The 17,425-nt window shown below is 43.9% G+C and overlaps 1 protein-coding gene across 1 annotated transcript in view; it reads left to right on the top strand.

Annotated features, from left to right (window-relative positions):
* The window catches only part of SH3YL1 (SH3 and SYLF domain containing 1), a 79,435-nt gene that overhangs the window by 14,949 nt on the left and 47,061 nt on the right, over positions 1-17,425 (top strand). Inside the window, exons 5-6 of the mRNA XM_069973039.1 lie at positions 11,659-11,771; positions 16,411-16,539. Coding sequence (XP_069829140.1) covers positions 11,659-11,771; positions 16,411-16,539 — 242 coding nt within the window. The remainder of the gene's footprint in view (positions 1-11,658; positions 11,772-16,410; positions 16,540-17,425) is intronic.

Here is a 17,425-nt window from a genome sequence, read left to right as displayed (position 1 = left end):
CTCAGGTGTAGTGCAGAAAAAGCTACAATGTCTATGCATAAACAACAAGAAGGTAGACACCGGCACTACCACTGGAGAGATAGACGGAGCGCCGTATCCCGTCGGGTTCGACACTATATAGGAACCAAATCTCCTACGACCACTGGTTGGTGCTCACTCCCTTAGCTAGCAAAGACAGCAATAATTATCCACGTAGAGAGAGAATAAAGAGGGCACTCACCCTATGGTGTGATCTTCTTTATTGTAGCGTTGTGGTTAAAAAATTAACAGGACATATGCGGGCTTCTTGCAGGACGCCAGACACCTGTGAAATAGGTAACAGCTGGTTCGCGCTTGCGCGCTTCGTCAGACCTCGCCTCTCCTGTCCGTACTGGGTTTAAAAACATGCCCCCGATGACGTACAGCAGTGGGCGTTACATTCTGGATAAAAACAAATGTGGATTTCTTGGTACAAGCATATGCTTAAATAAACATATTCAGTTCAATCTTGTCATTTAAGCCTATATCGGCTTGCGCTTTTGTTCTCAGTATAAGTCGGGCTTCTTTTTGCAACAATATTTTATTTGTATCCTGCCCGGCTTTATTGAACACGCGCTCTAAGCCTACAAACTTCAAGCATTTTGTGTTCCCTCCATGGGTTTCATTTACGTGTTTAATCAGTTTTGTGGCTCCTTTTTCTGTCCTACAGGAATATATATGTTCATAGAATCTTCTATTAAGGTTTCTTATAGTTTTACCTATGTAATGGACACCGCATTCACACACTATGGCGTAAACTACTCCCTTAGTCCTGCAAGAAGCCCGCATATGTCCTGTTAATTTTTTAACCACAACGCTACAATAAAGAAGATCACACCATAGGGTGAGTGCCCTCTTTATTCTCTCTCTACGTGGATAATCTTTATTTTCTTGACTAGTGTTAGCCTCTTGTGCCTTTGAATGGTCACTGTTACAATTAAATAGTATATAAGAACATTTTTGAGTTCAGTGCTCAGCCCCATAGAGAATGAATGGCAGCCATGCATGCGCGGTGTGCACTACTCATTCAAGAGAAATGTTGTCCCTGTTCTCAGGATTGGTGGCCATCCCAGTAATTCTTTTGCCTCTTATAAAGCTTTTGTTCCTCCACCGTCAAAACTTCATTCACTTTGACAAAATAGCTCGAATCTGTTATGTGTACAAGATGGACAAGCAGTTCTCTAAGAGATAGGGTTACATACTGCCCATAAAAGTCTATGGAAAGGATTGGGTTGGGAAATGGGATGAGAGCAAATAAGTTCTGAGAGAGAGAGAGACTCAGAAAACACAGGCTCAGGTTAGGTAATAGATCTCACCCTGGAGCTTTATTCACAGCTTAAACTGTTCACTACTGCTCTTTAATGTCTTTTTATGCCGCTGCTTCTTGTGATCTACTATAAAACAAAGAAGAACAGGATCCCCTCTCCTGTGTTTGTGTGGTGTATTGCAGATATCATAGGGGTTAGTCTCTACCCACCAAGTCAGGGACAACTGAAAATTAGAGATGACTCCCGTAGAGGAGAAATCCTATGAAATATGCCATAGACAAGTTATCAGAAATAGTACTGCTCCTTGTGTTTTATACAACAGCTTATCCTGAGGACACTTGGACTAACAGGCATGATTTTAAGTCTCTGTTCACATTTGCACTATGGCACGTCAGCGAATGTTCTGAAAACACTAATAGCCATGCAAAGGAGGCGGCCCGGGAACTGGCGGCGGACCAAGACAGGTAAGTATTCATTACTGCCATATCCTCCATAGCACCATCAGAATGACTAATAAAAGAGAAACTATCAGCATTTTATACGCATCTAACTTGCTGATACCTTCCTATGGTCCACGGCGCTGAGGATGAAGGTAAGTCTCTTACCTTCGTCATCTGTGCCATTTCTTTGAATTTCGTATTTATATCCACAGGCTAATCCTACGCTTTGGACACTTGAGACAGGACTACTGTCCATCCCAGAGCACTGACTCTAAGCTGATAGTTTCCCTTTAAAGTGACTCTGTACCCACAATATGACCCCCCCCCCCCCCCCCAAACCACTGCTTTTAATCCAAGATCTGTCCTGGGGTCTATTCGGCAGGTGATGCAGTTATTGTCCTAAAAAAAAACTACTTTTAAACTTGCAGCCCCGTGTCAAATTCGAGTTGCCTAGAGTACCCATGCCCTAGGATTGTGACACCCCTCCGTCCCTCCTCCCCACCCTCTTCATCATTAGGAATGCCCCTAGAACAATTTCTCCTATTTATCACCTGTGTGAACACTGCACATGAGCTGGATCGTTAAGACACCTGTGCAGTGTTTAAGTGATGAATAGGAATGCCCCCGCGCAGGATTTTCCCTAATGATGAGATGGGTGGGGAGGAGGGATGGAGGGGTGTTGCAATCCTAGGGCACAGACACTGTAGGCCACGCCAATTGGACACAGGGCTGCAAGTTTAAAAGTTGTTTTTTAGGACAATAACTGCATCACCTGCTGAACAGACCCCAGGACAGATCTGGGATTAAAAGCAGCTATCCGAAGGTACAAGTGGTTTGGGGGGGGGGGGGGGTCAGATTGTGGGTACAGAGTCACTTTAAGTATTTATCCCAGACAACCTCTATATGTTAACCCATGATCCATTGCTGTTTTCCAGCCATTAGATGCTTTGACTCCTTCTGGACGTTCCATTGCTGTTTTCCAGCCATTAGATGCTTTGACTCCTTCTGGACGTTCACTTTACTATCTGCCCCTTTTCACAGAAAAGGATCCCTAATTCCTGGGATTTGCATGTTGCATATAAGCATTTTCCACACTTTGCACGTGTGCCTAATACTCCCAGTATGTTGAGATGTTTCTTCTTTACAAGCCCAGTTACACTTTTTCTACAATCAGGGACCATATGGATTATATAGATGTAACTACATACCGGTCATCTAATGGCTGAGGAGGAGAGAGAAGTCCCGATCCCCTCTCGCAGCCGTCATGCTTGGACTTGCTGTATCTTTTCCTCTAAATGATATTGTATGAATCTGCCATCTATACCCGAGACAAGGGCAAGGCGTAGGACATAGTGAAGTAATGAATTGTAATGACACGCTGTAACGTACAATATATGAAGAAGCATACACTCATCACTCTTCATCCATCAGTATTGTCAGGAAGTAAAATGTTCACTGCAATTTCATTTTGAGGGATTGTCTAGTACTCAACGTTTGCTAGAAAAACATGGCTGCTTTCTTATAGACTGAGGACAGGGGTGGGTCTGTTTTTGAAAAAAAGAAAATACAGGACCTGTACAGTTATGCATTACACAGACTTCCATTTGAACACTGTGTAATGCTTAACTTCCCCTGTGGGGGCGCTGCAGGGATACTGAACACCTACAACCAGCTGGCCACACAGATTAGAGCTAATCTCTATAGGATCCCACAAGAGTTTGTCAGGCATGAATTATTACTTAAAGGGCCCCTTTGACCAAACCAAAGTAGGCAACCTCTTGGGCTAGGACATCAGTGTAAGATTAGCTAGGATGCCAGCACCTTGCAGTACTTTGCACTGCTACTAGAAGTGTTTTTTGTTTTCTTTAAAGTGTCACTGTCTTTTTTTTTTTTTTTTTTTTTTGCAGAAATCCATAGTACAGGCGATTTTAAGAAACTTTGTAATTGGTTTTATCAGGCAAATATGTCATTATCTGCATTCAAAAACACTTTCCCCAGGCCCCCTGCTCCCTCCTCTCTCTCATCCACTGCTCATTATCAGGAAATCACGTCTTGTTGCATCAGACGTGCCCCTGTCTGTTCTATGGAGTGGGGAGGAGGGAGATTAGTTGCCAGCAGAGAGCAGAGAACAAAGGATTACGCAGTGGGAGCTGTGTGAAAGCCGGTATTCAGAGGTCAGAGAGGTCAGTGCTGACTTCAGAGGAGATAGCCCAGTGATATAGCTGTAAACTAACTTTTTGTTGTCCTGTTTTGGTGCCTCATCTCCCTCCACCCTTCCCCTCTCCATAGACAACCATGAAGACTTCAAACTGCTTTTTCATGCTAAAAATCCATTTTTCGGCTAATAAATCCAATTACAAAGTTTCTTAAAATCGCCTGTACTATTGATTTCTGCAAAAAAATAAATAAATTTAACGTCAGTGACACTTTAACAATAGTAGGTAATAGCAGACTATGTCGTGTATAGTTGCATATAGTTAGTGGCATTCTTCTAACGTGACTAACAATGATAGAAAGCAACAAGACATCGAATGTACATGACCAGCACTACTATATGAAATATATCCAATATTGATTATTAATGCAGGCCGCAGATGCGAGGATGTTTGTAATAAGAATGATCTCACGAGCCTGTAATAGTGTAATGGAGATCCTGGAGGGGATGATTAGAGACAATCAGGCGGATCGTACAGCAGACAGGCTGCTGGCGGAGGCAGCGGTCACACACATCTGCTGCTGTACGCTGCTGGACCCAACACTTACCAATTTTCCATAAGTAACCGCGCACGCTCCTTCCTGAACACTGTCCTCGGGGTGTCGGCCGTCACGTTACTATATCAGCTTTTCTATTTAATATATCACCTATGAAGTCTTCCTTATAATGGCAACCTGCAGGGTCTCTCTTATTACCCACTGCTCTCTACGTAAGTAGCTAGTGGAGAATGGGGACATTACAGCAATGTAATCACTTTAGTTTCATAATTATCTTTTGTGGTGAGCTTAAAAATAAAAAAAAACTTTAAAAATAATAAAATAAGCAAATATACTGTTCGGGTTTGTATGAACCTGAACTCTCGGCGTCTGATTCCCGCTGTCTGCCCGCTCCGTGGAGCGGGTGGATACAGCCGGAGGACCGCCTGGAAAACTGGGATACAACCATAGCCATAGGCTGTATCCCAGTTTTCCAAGCGGTCCTCCGGCTGTATCCATGGAGCGGGCAGACAGCGGGAATCAGAAGCTGAGAGTTCAGGTTCATACGAACCAAAACCTCAGCAGGTTTGCTCATCTCTACCTTTAAAAGTGTCACTGTTAATTTTTTTTTTTTTTTCAGAAATCAATAGTACATGTGATTTTAAGAAACTTTGTAATTGGGTTTATTAGCCGAAAAATGCATTTTTAGCATGAAATAGATGAAATAGCAGTTTAAAGCTCTCCCCTCTGTCTTCATGGTTTTCTATGGAGTGGGGAGGGGTGGAGGGAGATGAGGCACCAGGACAACAAAGAGTTAATTTACAGCTACATCACCGGGCTATCTCCTCTGAAGTCAGCACTGACCTCTCTGACCTCTAAATACCGGCTTTCACACAGGTCCCGCTGTGTAATCCTTTGTTCTCTGCTGGTGACTAATTCCCCCCCCCCCCCCCCCCCCCCTCCATAGGTTACACAGGGCCTGACGGACGGATGTAAAAGGGTCAAGATTTCCTGATAATGAGCAATGAATGGGAGGGGGGGGGGACCTGGGGAAAGTCTTTTTTTTAAATGCAGATAATGGCATATTTGCCTAGTAATCCCAATTATAAAGTTTTTTAAAATCGCCTTTACTATTGATTTCTGCAAAAAAAAAAAAAGACAGTGACACTTGTCAAGGAGTTGTCCGGGATAAATACTTACCTGTCCTCCTCCCCCACTGACAGTTTTCGGGAGGCCTGTTCTCCAACGCTGTCAGTGTTTTGGAAACATCCAATGACATTCTGCTCCCTCCAGAAATAGCCGCCCAGCATAGAGACTCTGCTGACCAGCTGTTTCTGGAGACAGCAGGATGCCACAGAATGTTTCTAAAACACTGACAGCAGTGGAAAACCGGCAGCCCAAGATCCGGCAGCAGCGGGAGAGTGGGGCAGGTAGGTATACATTAGTCATATATCCCTCTCGGCCCCAGCAGGGTCATAAACAATCGATTTATCTCGGACAAGCCAGAGATTCGGCAGCGGTGGGAGGGCAGGACAGGTAAGTATACATTACTCAGATGTCCCCCGCAGCCGGGCAGGATCAATAACTATCAAGTTAGCTCGGACAACCCCTTAGTTGCATGTGAAAAAAAATTAGTCAAGTTGAAATCCAACATCTTTGATCCTTATGTTCACGTCGGTACTCTTTAGTAAGTCACCGGATCCTGACACTGTATGAAACAGTGTACTAATACATATAGGCATTCGCTTAAACTCATTGACAATTTTTTTTATTTTTTTTTGTTTTTTGCGTCAATGAGTGTAACTAGACATCCCTGGACCACATGTAAGTCTTTGTCCTTATCAGCCTATCATGGCACATGGCAAGTCATCAAACGTCTCCGTCCATACAGCAGGAATTCAGCATTTGGTGCAGAATGTTCTCTTGACCACAAGTATGAACACAGAAGTGGTGGGATGGAAATCTGTGACTGGTGCACTCATCACATCTATACTATATACATAATACACCCCCGATATATCCATATAGAAGAACTGGATATGAATCCTGAAGGACATCATTTTTGTATATCACTCATGAAACCTGAAACTATTGATACATCCAAAAATAACACCGGAGAATGCATCGTCTGTGTTTAGTTAGGTGTGAAGAGTTGATTATATAAGTTAATTTATAAGGAGTGTAAAGTGCGGAAGTTCAATACAAGTATCAAATAATATTAAATGGTTGAATATCTTAGTAGATTGACAGATGATTGGTGAGTTGCCAATAAAATAAGTTACAGGATTTTTCAGCAATTGTAGCCCTTACTGGTGATGCCAAGAATGCTTTTTGGATTGTAATATCTGGTGCTATTCCCCCCTAGGAATACCTGTACATGGAGCCCCATGAGCAACCCCCCCCCTAGATGGTCAGCCAACATCTATTGTACTTATAGCTTCCTCTTGATACTATTGCAAGACATCTGCCATGATTCCAACATTGGGGTACTCGGCAAAATCGTTCAGTTTTATATTGATGATTAATGGAACAGAAGTAAAAGATAGCAGCACTCACCCAATCAATTTTATTCAATTGACTTTCACTTCACTCCATGGATCATAACAGCAGTGGTACACAGGACAGGACGTTCCACTCGGAGTGTCCCGAACTGTGTTCTTATGGCACTGTTGCTATATTGCATGGACTGAGCTAGAAGTCAATTAAAATAGCAGTACTCGCCCAACAAATCCTATTTTAATTGAAGTTTAGTCCATGTGACATAACAGCAGTGGGATAAGAACACAGTTCGGGGCACTCCATGTGGAACGTCCCATGCTGTGTTATTGTACCACTGCTGTTATGCCACATGGACTGAACTAGAAGTCAATTAAAATAGGATATGTTGGGTGAGTACCGCTATCTTTTACCTCTGCTGGATTCATTTTAATGACATGATTGATGCAACTGTACTCCCCAAGAGGGAACATGTCCTGCGTCATGAGTAGCCTATGGCTGTATCCATGTTTTCTAGGACTCCCTAGGGCTGCATCCAACTTGTTTAACCACCGGTATTCAAATGCATAATGATCACTCTACTCTAACTCTGACAACTTCTTTTCCCATCTTAACAACCGTTAAGCACCTGACAGGTCAAGAAGCAATGATTTAAAGAACATTTTTCATAAAGGGTCTAGGAAAACAAAAAAAGGATGTGTAAGGTATCGTTGTAATCGGCATAAACCATTTTCTAAATACAACCGATTCCTTCTCAAAAGTGTCACTGTCATAACTTCAAAAGGCTAAATCTGCAGGGGATGTGAAATAAACCATGTCTGCAATTCACATTCTTTTTTTCTTTTTCTTTTTTTTTTTTAGTTATCATGCTATTAAGCAAAGCTATACTTACTTGTATCCAGGTCCAGTCTCCTGGAGGCATCATTTTAGTCTTCTGCTGGTTGAAAAAAAAAAAAAAAGAGACTAAGCACAGGAAGTCCCGGTCATCTGCGCACAGAGAAACCAGTCAGTTGATTGATGGACACCTTAACCAGCACAAGACTCAAAAGCCTCAGGAGACAGGACCCAGATACAAGTAAGTATAGCTTTGTTTTATAGCATGATAACTTAAAAAGTATGTCAATTGCAAACATGCTCTATTTCACATGCCCTGTCCATTTAGAGAGAGCATTCCACTTTTGATGTTGGACTCTTTTAACCCATTTTTATAAAATTCTGTCTATAAAACTTTTTTTTATTTTTATTTACATTTTTAAGTTTCCCAGTTTCAGCCCCATATTAACTTTTTCATAGTTACAATTCCAAATGATGTAAAGTTTATGTAATACACATGCCCCCCGCCGTCGGTGCATCCAATCAGCAGGTTGATTTAGTTTTCAGCGCTGTTATTTTCCTGTAATAACGTTTTGTGGCAACTGAAAAAAAATAAAAATTCTTCACAAAGGGAAAAAAATCTTAAGCTTCACAAAGGCAACAAAGGATATATATAAATTTAGAATACCACAGTTGTGTTTTACCTAACGCGGACCACATGGTTACAGTGTACGGGCCTCGCAATGTATTGTAAATATTAACTGCTTTATTTTGCTGGACTATTGAAGCCATTGAAGACTTGACGGCTGAGTCATTCAGAACATCATAATTTTTATAAATAGTTTTGTTGAAGTTTTTTTTAGTTTATTGAACTTTGTAAGGTTTAACCTTTGTTTCTGGAACAAGGCAATGATAGATGCAGCTTATGGACCTTTTGTGCAGTTTGCGAGGTAGTTATAGCTGTTTGGTTGTTCTGTATTAGTTGCAGAAATAGGAAACAAGTTCTTCAACTCTTTATTAGAACTATACTAGAAGTTTCTTTTCAAATGTTAGTCTTTTTCTATATTCTGGTTTTGGGCCTGGTATTACAGTATTACCAGCAGAACCATCCTGTTGGCCCCTCTGCTGTGGTCCAAGCTTGTCCTGGGGCTGTTTGTGTCTTCCAGAATCTTCCATTTTCTGCTGCAGTGACAACTCTAGTCACCTTATGATACTCTTCTAGATTTATCAAGGCAGTTTGTCTCCACCTGCTACTGCCGTCTGCCAGTCCAGAGCCACCTGCACCTATTAAACCCAGCTCCGCCTGCTCCTTCCTGCCTAAGCGTTTTTGCATTTGTGCATTCCAAGCGACGCTGTGTTTCTGCTCTTCTCCTGACTGATCATTAATTCTGAACTATGCCTGTTCTTTTGGTTATGCTTTCTGCCCATCCTGTCCTTTTACCGACTCGGATTGTCTAACCTGCTTCTGAAGCCACCTTCCTTGAGCCTTTGCCTGGCTTACTACAATACCAGTCTCACCCCGGGTACTGCGCTGACTCTCCTGCCGACGACCCGGCTTGCTGACTATTCAGAATAGGCCATCACTCTCTGATTGGTGGGTGGGGTGTGGGCACCCTGCATACCCTCCAATCAGCAGTTCAGGAGTGGCATGGGCGCCAACCATTTCAGTCCAGAGAACCCCTTCTGACATGTTTGTTTTAGTTAAAGGAGAAGTCTGGTGAAAAATTTTATTTAAGTATTGTATTGCCCCCCAAAAGTTATACAAATCCCCAATATACACTTATTACGGGAAGTGCTTTTTTCCCTGCACTTACTACTGCATCAAGGCTTCACTTCCTGGATAAAATGGTGATGTCACGACCCGACTCCCAGAGCTGTGCGGGCTGTGACTGCTGGAGAGGATGATGGCAGGGGGACACTGAGGGACACAGGGAACTGGAAGGACACTGAGCATCCCCCTGCCATCATCCTCTCCAGCAGCCACAGCCCGCACAGCTCTGGGAGTCGGTTTGTGACATCACCATGTTATCCAGGAAGTGACATCACCATGTTATCCAGGAAGTGAAGCCATGATGCAGTAAGTGCTGGGAAAAAAGCACCTTATAAGCATTTTCCGTAATAAGTGTATATTGATGATTTGTATAACTTTTGAGGGGCAATGCAATACTTTGATAAAAACTTTTGCCGGACTTCTCCTTTAATACTCTACATATTCTCAATTAAATTAAAAAAAAAATAGAACTTCTTTTCTTAGAACTTTATATTGTACAATTATTTTTTCCTAAAAATCTATATATGAATACCGGGTGTTACTATTCCACTAGTGAAAGGTCTAATATAAATATAAATGGGTATTCTGCTCAAATATAACTTTTCATATGTCGCTGCCCATGGTTAGACTAACAATTCCTTCCATGCTTGCTATCATATATTCAGTCTCCTTCCCCCAGTTCTGAGCTGCTGCTTTCTGCTGAAAACACAAAAATCTGTGTGTGAGCTTTAATGTCCGTCTCCCCCTCCTCCCCCCTCTCTTCAGAGATGGCTGATCTGTAAATTTGTAACAATTTTGTAATGTTGGGAGGATTAATCAGTTCATCAGCAACTTGACCTCAGTTGAACCCTCCCAGCATTACAAAGCAGCTACAATGTTGCAGATAAAACCTGCCAGGGACATGCCAGCCATCTCAGAAGAGAGGGGGCAGGAGGGGGAGACAGAGAGAAAAGCTCACACACAGATTTTTGTGTCTTCAGCAGAAAGCAGCAGCTCAGAACTGGGGACAGGAGACTAAATGGATAATAACAAGTGTGGAAGGAATTGTTAGTCTCAGCACAACTAAAAAAAAAACAGTAAAGAGAGTATATTGCAAAACTGTTTGCAATCACAGCCCCTATGTTAAAAAAAAAAAACAACACTACCTCTTTACAGTGTTTTTCAGACCGTATAGATTTGTTTGAATATTCCAATTTGTGTAGGTTTTTGTTACCTGCAATACAACTGTCAGGGCCCCAGGGTACAAAGAGACAGGACAAGTGGGCCTAAGGCTAGCACCCCCCACACTGTCCCTTCCTACTTGCAGAACAGGTCCTAAATGACCGTCCACAATTGAGTGACAGTCGCTTCTCTTAAATAAGTGCAAGAAGACAGACAAAACAAGGACAAAGGACAAAAAGACTAAATAGAATGAGATGGTCAAACAGGCTGGGTTAGCACAGAGAGGACAAACAAGATACAATGGTGACAGACAAAGGCACAGTCACAAAACCAGGTAGAAGGTCAGGATACTAGAAATACAGACTGCATGGCAAAAAGCTGGATCTAGCTGAACAAAGCTATCAAGAGCCCAGACTGAAGGAAGAGAGATGCCTATAAGGCCCCCATTCACACAACGGTATCAGCGCCTAGATTCTGTGTGGAACTGAAAGAATTGACATGTTAATTCTTTGAGCGGAGGCACGCAAGCCCTCCCATTCAAGCTCATAGAAGGCAGGATTCTTTGCCAATTCAGCGTGGGGGGGTTCCGCACGGAATCTTGGTGCCGATTCTGTAGTGTGACTGGGACCTAAGGAAAACCAAGTCCTGGACGCAAAGCTCATAGGTCCAGGAAGAGGAGGAGAGACCTATTCATCAAAACACAGCAGACACAATTAGCAACAAGGCGAGAGCAATGGTAAGTGCAGGGGGAGCTAAAAAATTGGAATGGATGACTAAGGCAAAGACAAAAGAACTCTGAAAAACTTGGAGTGAAATATTAAAGCCAAAAGCATAAGAGGTTGTAACTTCACCCTAGAGGGCGGCACTGATGAATTATCAGGCACAGACATAACAACCTTTCAATACTAGAAGTGGTATAGAAATTTGCTGCCTAAAAGAACTGAACAACCATTCGGTTATCTGTATACTAAAGTCTGTGTATGATCCTTCCTTATAACAGGTTTCCGATTTAGTTATTATCCTGAACCACAAAAGGGCAGTTGAAGCTTTTGCCAAAGGAGGTAACTTAACCCTAGGAGGAAATTTCACGGTGGCTATCGGACCTCTTGGGAGGTAAGAGTGTTGAACAATGGGACCTATTTTCCTGCCAATCAGAATACATTTGCTGTCATTTCATTCAAGATTGCGGCTTTGGCTCATGTTAGTCACCCTGTGTTAGCTTACCTCATTGACATAAGTTAAAAGGATTTTCCGCTCCTATTAAACTTTTGATATGTGGCTACCCTTGGAGAGAACATAACAAATACTGTAATCTTACCTCTCCACGCTTCCCCGGTGTCCTACTCATCTGGCAGTGACAGCCCGCTCAGCCAATCACTGACTGAGACAGGACACCTCTGGAGCCAGTGATTGGCTGAGCAGGCTGTCACCCTTGGGACCAGTTTATCGCGGAGATTCAGCCTAGACCAAAGGATGACGTAAGAGGACACGGGTGAAAGCGCAGTGAGGGTGAAAGCGCAGTGAGGTAAGAATATACTGGTCGTCATATTCTCCCCCAAGGACAGCAGCGTTAGTGTGAGCTGAATACCCATTTAAAAGGAATAAAACAAGATATACATAGAGCATGTAGGGAAGACCACTTCTGAATATCCAACACCCAAAAATTGTGAGTAGTCTCAGGTCCGAACACTTGCACAGTTCTATCGCAGTTCAGGCTTCTAAACCCCCTAAACTTTAGATAGCAATACGGCAAAACAAGCTACAAACGCTTACGTAAGACCGGTTACTAAGTGGTTGAGAACTGAGCAAGTGGTTGACTTCTAAAGCAAAATGTCATTGGAAATACTGGTTAAGAACTGAATTGTTTGACTTGAGAAGTTTCAGAACCAAGGTATTACTATATCCTATTGGGTGGTCTTGGCAAAGTGACACTTGATGCCAGTAAAGTAGTGTTGAGTGGACCTGTCAAACCATTCCATAACTTTCTCTGGACCTGAACATTCAGTATTTGATTCCCCATGGCAGCAGAAGTTTGATGTTCTAGCGAGTGCTGGAACACATGGCTACATCCATAGTCCATAGGCTGTATCCATGCTTTTCTGGCAACCCTAGGGCGACATCCAACTTCTGCAGCCGCGGTTAATCCAATGGCAGATGTTTGGTTGGAGAACATTGCCGAACAGTTTGACAGCTCCGCTCGACACTAGACTAAAGTCTTTTACAGAAACCCTCCACCTTTCATCTGATGCCTTTTGGGGGTAACCAGCCAACATGTGGACCCAATGATGCCCATTGCAGAAGATGTGGAAATGTTTGATGTTTCTCTGTTGAAAGAAAATTTACGCTCCTTGTTCACCTCTGGAAGTCTCCTGGAGAGGGAACATCTGATCGGATAGGCAGGGGTCCCAATTAATTTAGCAATACAGACATCGTTCTTATTGTCCTTTTGGCCTTTACACAACAGGTACTTTTCAACCACATCTGGTGGATGATAAGATTTAGGTCTACTTTGACAAATGTCTAGAAGCTCTCTGATCAGCGCCCTACGAGCACACTCCCATACATTGCTGGCAGGCACCTGTGCACATGGGATGTCCTGTGCATCAGTCAGATTCCTCATGGAGCCCGTACTGCGGGAAGAATGCCATAGATAACCTTTGGAATAAGATTATTATTTATAAAGCGGCAACCTATTCCGCAGCACTATAATTTTGTGGGTACATACATAAACAGAAATCGGATATTCACATGTAGCCATCAAGCCATACATGAGGAGTAAGGACCCTGCTCGCAAAAGCTTACAGACTTTGAGGGTTGGAGACCACAGGCGGCTATATTGCTACAATGGTCCGGCCATCTTTATAAATAGGACAGCGTGGGTAGAGGTGGGTGAACGAGTCACCAACCAATGCCTGTATGTACAGCTCTAAGGGCTTGGAGTGTGTGCGAGTCTGACTTTCTTTGGTTAATGCATTCTATAGAACTGGTGCAGCACAGGTAAAGTCCTGAAGGAGGGAGTGAGAGGTGCGGATTATGGAGGATGTTAGGGGCCATTAGCAGAGCATAAAGCCCAGGTGACTGGCACAGGGGGAAGGCATTGGTGTAGTGACTGGTACAGGGGGAGGCATCGATGGAGTGACTGGTACAGGGGGAGGCTTCGGTGTAGTGACTGGTACAGGGGGAAGGCATTGGTGTAGTGACTGGTACAGGGGAAGGCTTCTGTGTAGTGACTGGTACAGGGGGAGGCATCGATGGAGTGACTGGTACAGGGGGAGGCTTCGGTGTAGTGACTGGCACAGGGGGAGGCTTCAGTGTAGTGACTGGCACAGGGGGAGGCATTGGTGTAGTGACTGGTACAGGGGGAGGCATCGATGGAGTGACTGGTACAGGGGGAGGCTTCGGTGTAGTGACTGGTACAGGGGGAAGGCATTGGTGTAGTGACTGGTACAGGGGAAGGCTTCTGTGTAGTGACTGGTACAGGGGGAGGCATTGGTGTAGTGACTGGTACAGGGGGAGGCATCGATGGAGTGACTGGTACAGGGGGAGGCTTCAGTGTAGTGACTGGTACAGGGGGAGGCTTCGGTGTAGTGACTGGTACAGGGGGAGGCTTCGGTGTAGTGACTGGTACAGGGGTAGGCTTCGGTGTAGTGACTGGTACAGGGGGAGGCTTCGGTGTAGTGACTGGTACAGGGGTAGGCTTCGGTGTAGTGACTGGCACAGGGGGAGGCTTCGGTGTAGTGACTGGTACAGGGGGAGGCTTCGGTGTAGTGACTGGTACAGGGGTAGGCTTCGGTGTAGTGACTGGCATAAGGGGAGAGACATCTGTGTAGTGACTAGAACAGGGGGGAGGCTTTGTTTTAAGGATAGGCACAGGTGGCATCAGTGTAGTGACTGGCACAGTGGGAAGCATTGATGTAGTGACTGGTACAGGGTGAGGCATCTTTATATTGACTAGCATAGGGGGAGGCATCAGTGTAGTGACTGGCATGGGAAGGGGGGGGGGGGGGCTTCATTGTAGGGACTGGCCCAGGGGGAAGGCATCTGTGTAGTGACTGGCCCAGGGAAAGGCATCTGTGTAGTCACTGGAACAAGGGGGAGGCATTGGTGTAGTCACTGGAACAAGGGGGAGGCATTGGTGTAGTCACTGGAACAAGGGGGAGGCATTGGTGTAGTCACTGGAACAAGGGGGAGGCATTGGTGTAGTCACTGGAACAAGGGGGAGGCATTGGTGTAGTCACTGGAACAAGGGGGAGGCATTGGTGTAGTCACTGGAACAAGGGGGAGGCATTGGTGTAGTCACTGGAACAAGGGGGAGGCATTGGTGTAGTCACTGGCGCAGGAGGGAGGCATTGGTGTAGTGATGGGCCCAGGGGGAGGCATCACTGTAGTGACTGGCACGGGGGGAGGCATCGATGTAATAACTGGCACAGGGTGGAGGCATCAGTGTAATAACTGGCACGGGGGGAGGCATCGATGTAATAACTGGCACAGGGTGGAGGCATCAGTGTAATAACTGGCACGGGGAGGCATCAATGTAATAACTGGTACAGGGGGATGTGTTGATGTAATAACTGGCACAGGGTGAGGCATCAGTGTAATTGGCACAGGGTGGAGGACAGGGGGGAGGCATCAGTGTAATAACTGGTACAGGGGGATGTGTTGATGTAATAACTGGCACAGGGGGAGGCATCAGTGTAATAACTGGCACAGGGGGAGGCATCAGTGTAATAACTGGCACAGGGGGAGGCATCAATGTAATAACTGGTACAGGGGGATGTGTTGATGTAATAACTGGCACAGGGGGAGGCATCAATGTAATAACTGGTACAGGGGGATGTGTTGATGTAATAACTGGCACAGGGGGAGGCATCAATGTAATAACTGGTACAGGGGGATGTGTTGATGTAATAACTGGCACAGGGGGAGGCATCAATGTAATAACTGGTACAGGGGGATGTGTTGATGTAATAACTGGCACAGGGGGAGGCATCAATGTAATAACTGGTACAGGGGGATGTGTTGATGTAATAACTGGCACAGGGGGGAGGCATCAATGTAATAACTGGACAGGGAGATCAGTCTTGCTGCTGCATTATGAGTGGACTGGAAAGGGGAGAGTTTAAGGGGAAAGAAGGCCGATTCGTAAGGAATTGCAGTAGTCAAGTCAGGAATAAATCAAAGCGACAATGAGACTTTTGGCGGATTCAACAGTAAGGAAGGGACGGATTTTAGGGATTTTTTTTCAAGTGCAGGTGACAGGAACATGAAAGGGATTGAATGTTTTGAGTGTAAGACAGCCCAGAGTGAAACATTACCCCATGGAGTTCCCATAAAACATACCCCATGGAGTTTCACCAGCTTACTGCATATGCCTTATAGATCAGTTGACCAAACAAATGCCAAAAGTTGCATGACCATATGGTGAAACCCTTTTCGTGGAAAATGCTCCAACCCTCTAATGTAAACATGGTGTCCCCACAGTCACCTGTAATCTATTGGTAAACCCAACAGTAAGCATTGATACAACAGGGGGAATACAGAATTACATAGCAATAGATGGTGGATCCTCCAGAGTGAGTGACGTTCTTCACATCTAAAGAAGAGTTATATGAACGGAAATTGACTATTGTTACTGCATTTTTGTCACTTTTTTCACAATTGGTTTGGTGTTCTGCGGGAAGACCCAGCAGGATAGGTTATCACCATTACTTCTATGCAATGCTTGTTACTTATCGTGTAACCGTTCTTCTAGAAATCTGGAGGGAGATGTCGCCATTAGAAGTTCAGCCGCCGTCTACACCTACTGCAAGTCACGGGGATTGTTCGCTGGAATATCATTAGAAGGTTCCGGGTTGATTGAAAGGAAAGAAACCAATCGCAAGTAAGTGAGGTTTTTACCTGTGTTCATTTGTGAATTACTTAAAGGGGTTGTCCAGCATAAAAAAAAAATTCTTTCAAACAACTGGTGTCAGAAAGTTATACAGATTTGTAATTTACTTCTTTTTAAAAATCGCAAGTCTTCCCATACTTATCAGCTGCTGTATGTCCTGCATGATGTGTGGTTTTGTCTACATTCACACACAGTGCTCTCTGCTGACATCTCTGGCTGAGACAGGAACTGTCCAGAGCAGGAGAGGTTTTTTTATGGGTCTTGTCAGCAGAGAGCACTGTTTGTGAATTTAAATAAAACAACACTTCATGCAGGACATACAGCAGCTGATAAGTATGGAAAGACTTTTTAAATAGAAGTAAAATACTAATTTATATAACTTTCTGACACCAGTAGATTTGAAAGAATTTTTTTTTCGCTGGACAAGCCCTTTAACCCTTTGAGGACCAGGCCCAAAATGACCCAGTGGACCGCGCAAATTTTGATCTTAGTGTTTTCGTTTTTCCCTCCCCCCCTTCTAAGAGCTCTACCACTCTCAGTTTTCTATCTACGACCCATGTAAGTGCTTGTTTTTTACAGGAATAGTTGTACTGTGTAATGGCGTCATTCATTTTACCATAACATGTATGATTGAATTCCAAATATATTATTTATGAAGATATAAATAGGTGAAATCGTAAAAAAGAATGCAATATGGTAACGTTTGGGGGGTTCCTGTGTCTACGTGATGCACTATATGGTAACAGCGACATGACACTATTATTCTATAGGTCAGTCCGAACACAACCATATGCAGGTTACACAGATTCTCTAATGTTATATATATTTTTTTTTTATGAAATCCTTTTTTTTGCCAATTAAATATTAATAAAATGGG

Source organism: Dendropsophus ebraccatus, chromosome 6, assembly GCF_027789765.1.
Source record: "Dendropsophus ebraccatus isolate aDenEbr1 chromosome 6, aDenEbr1.pat, whole genome shotgun sequence".
Lineage (NCBI taxonomy): Eukaryota > Metazoa > Chordata > Amphibia > Anura > Hylidae > Dendropsophus > Dendropsophus ebraccatus.
The sequence above is the reverse complement of the archived record's forward strand: the minus strand, read 5'-3'. Positions and strand labels throughout refer to the sequence as shown.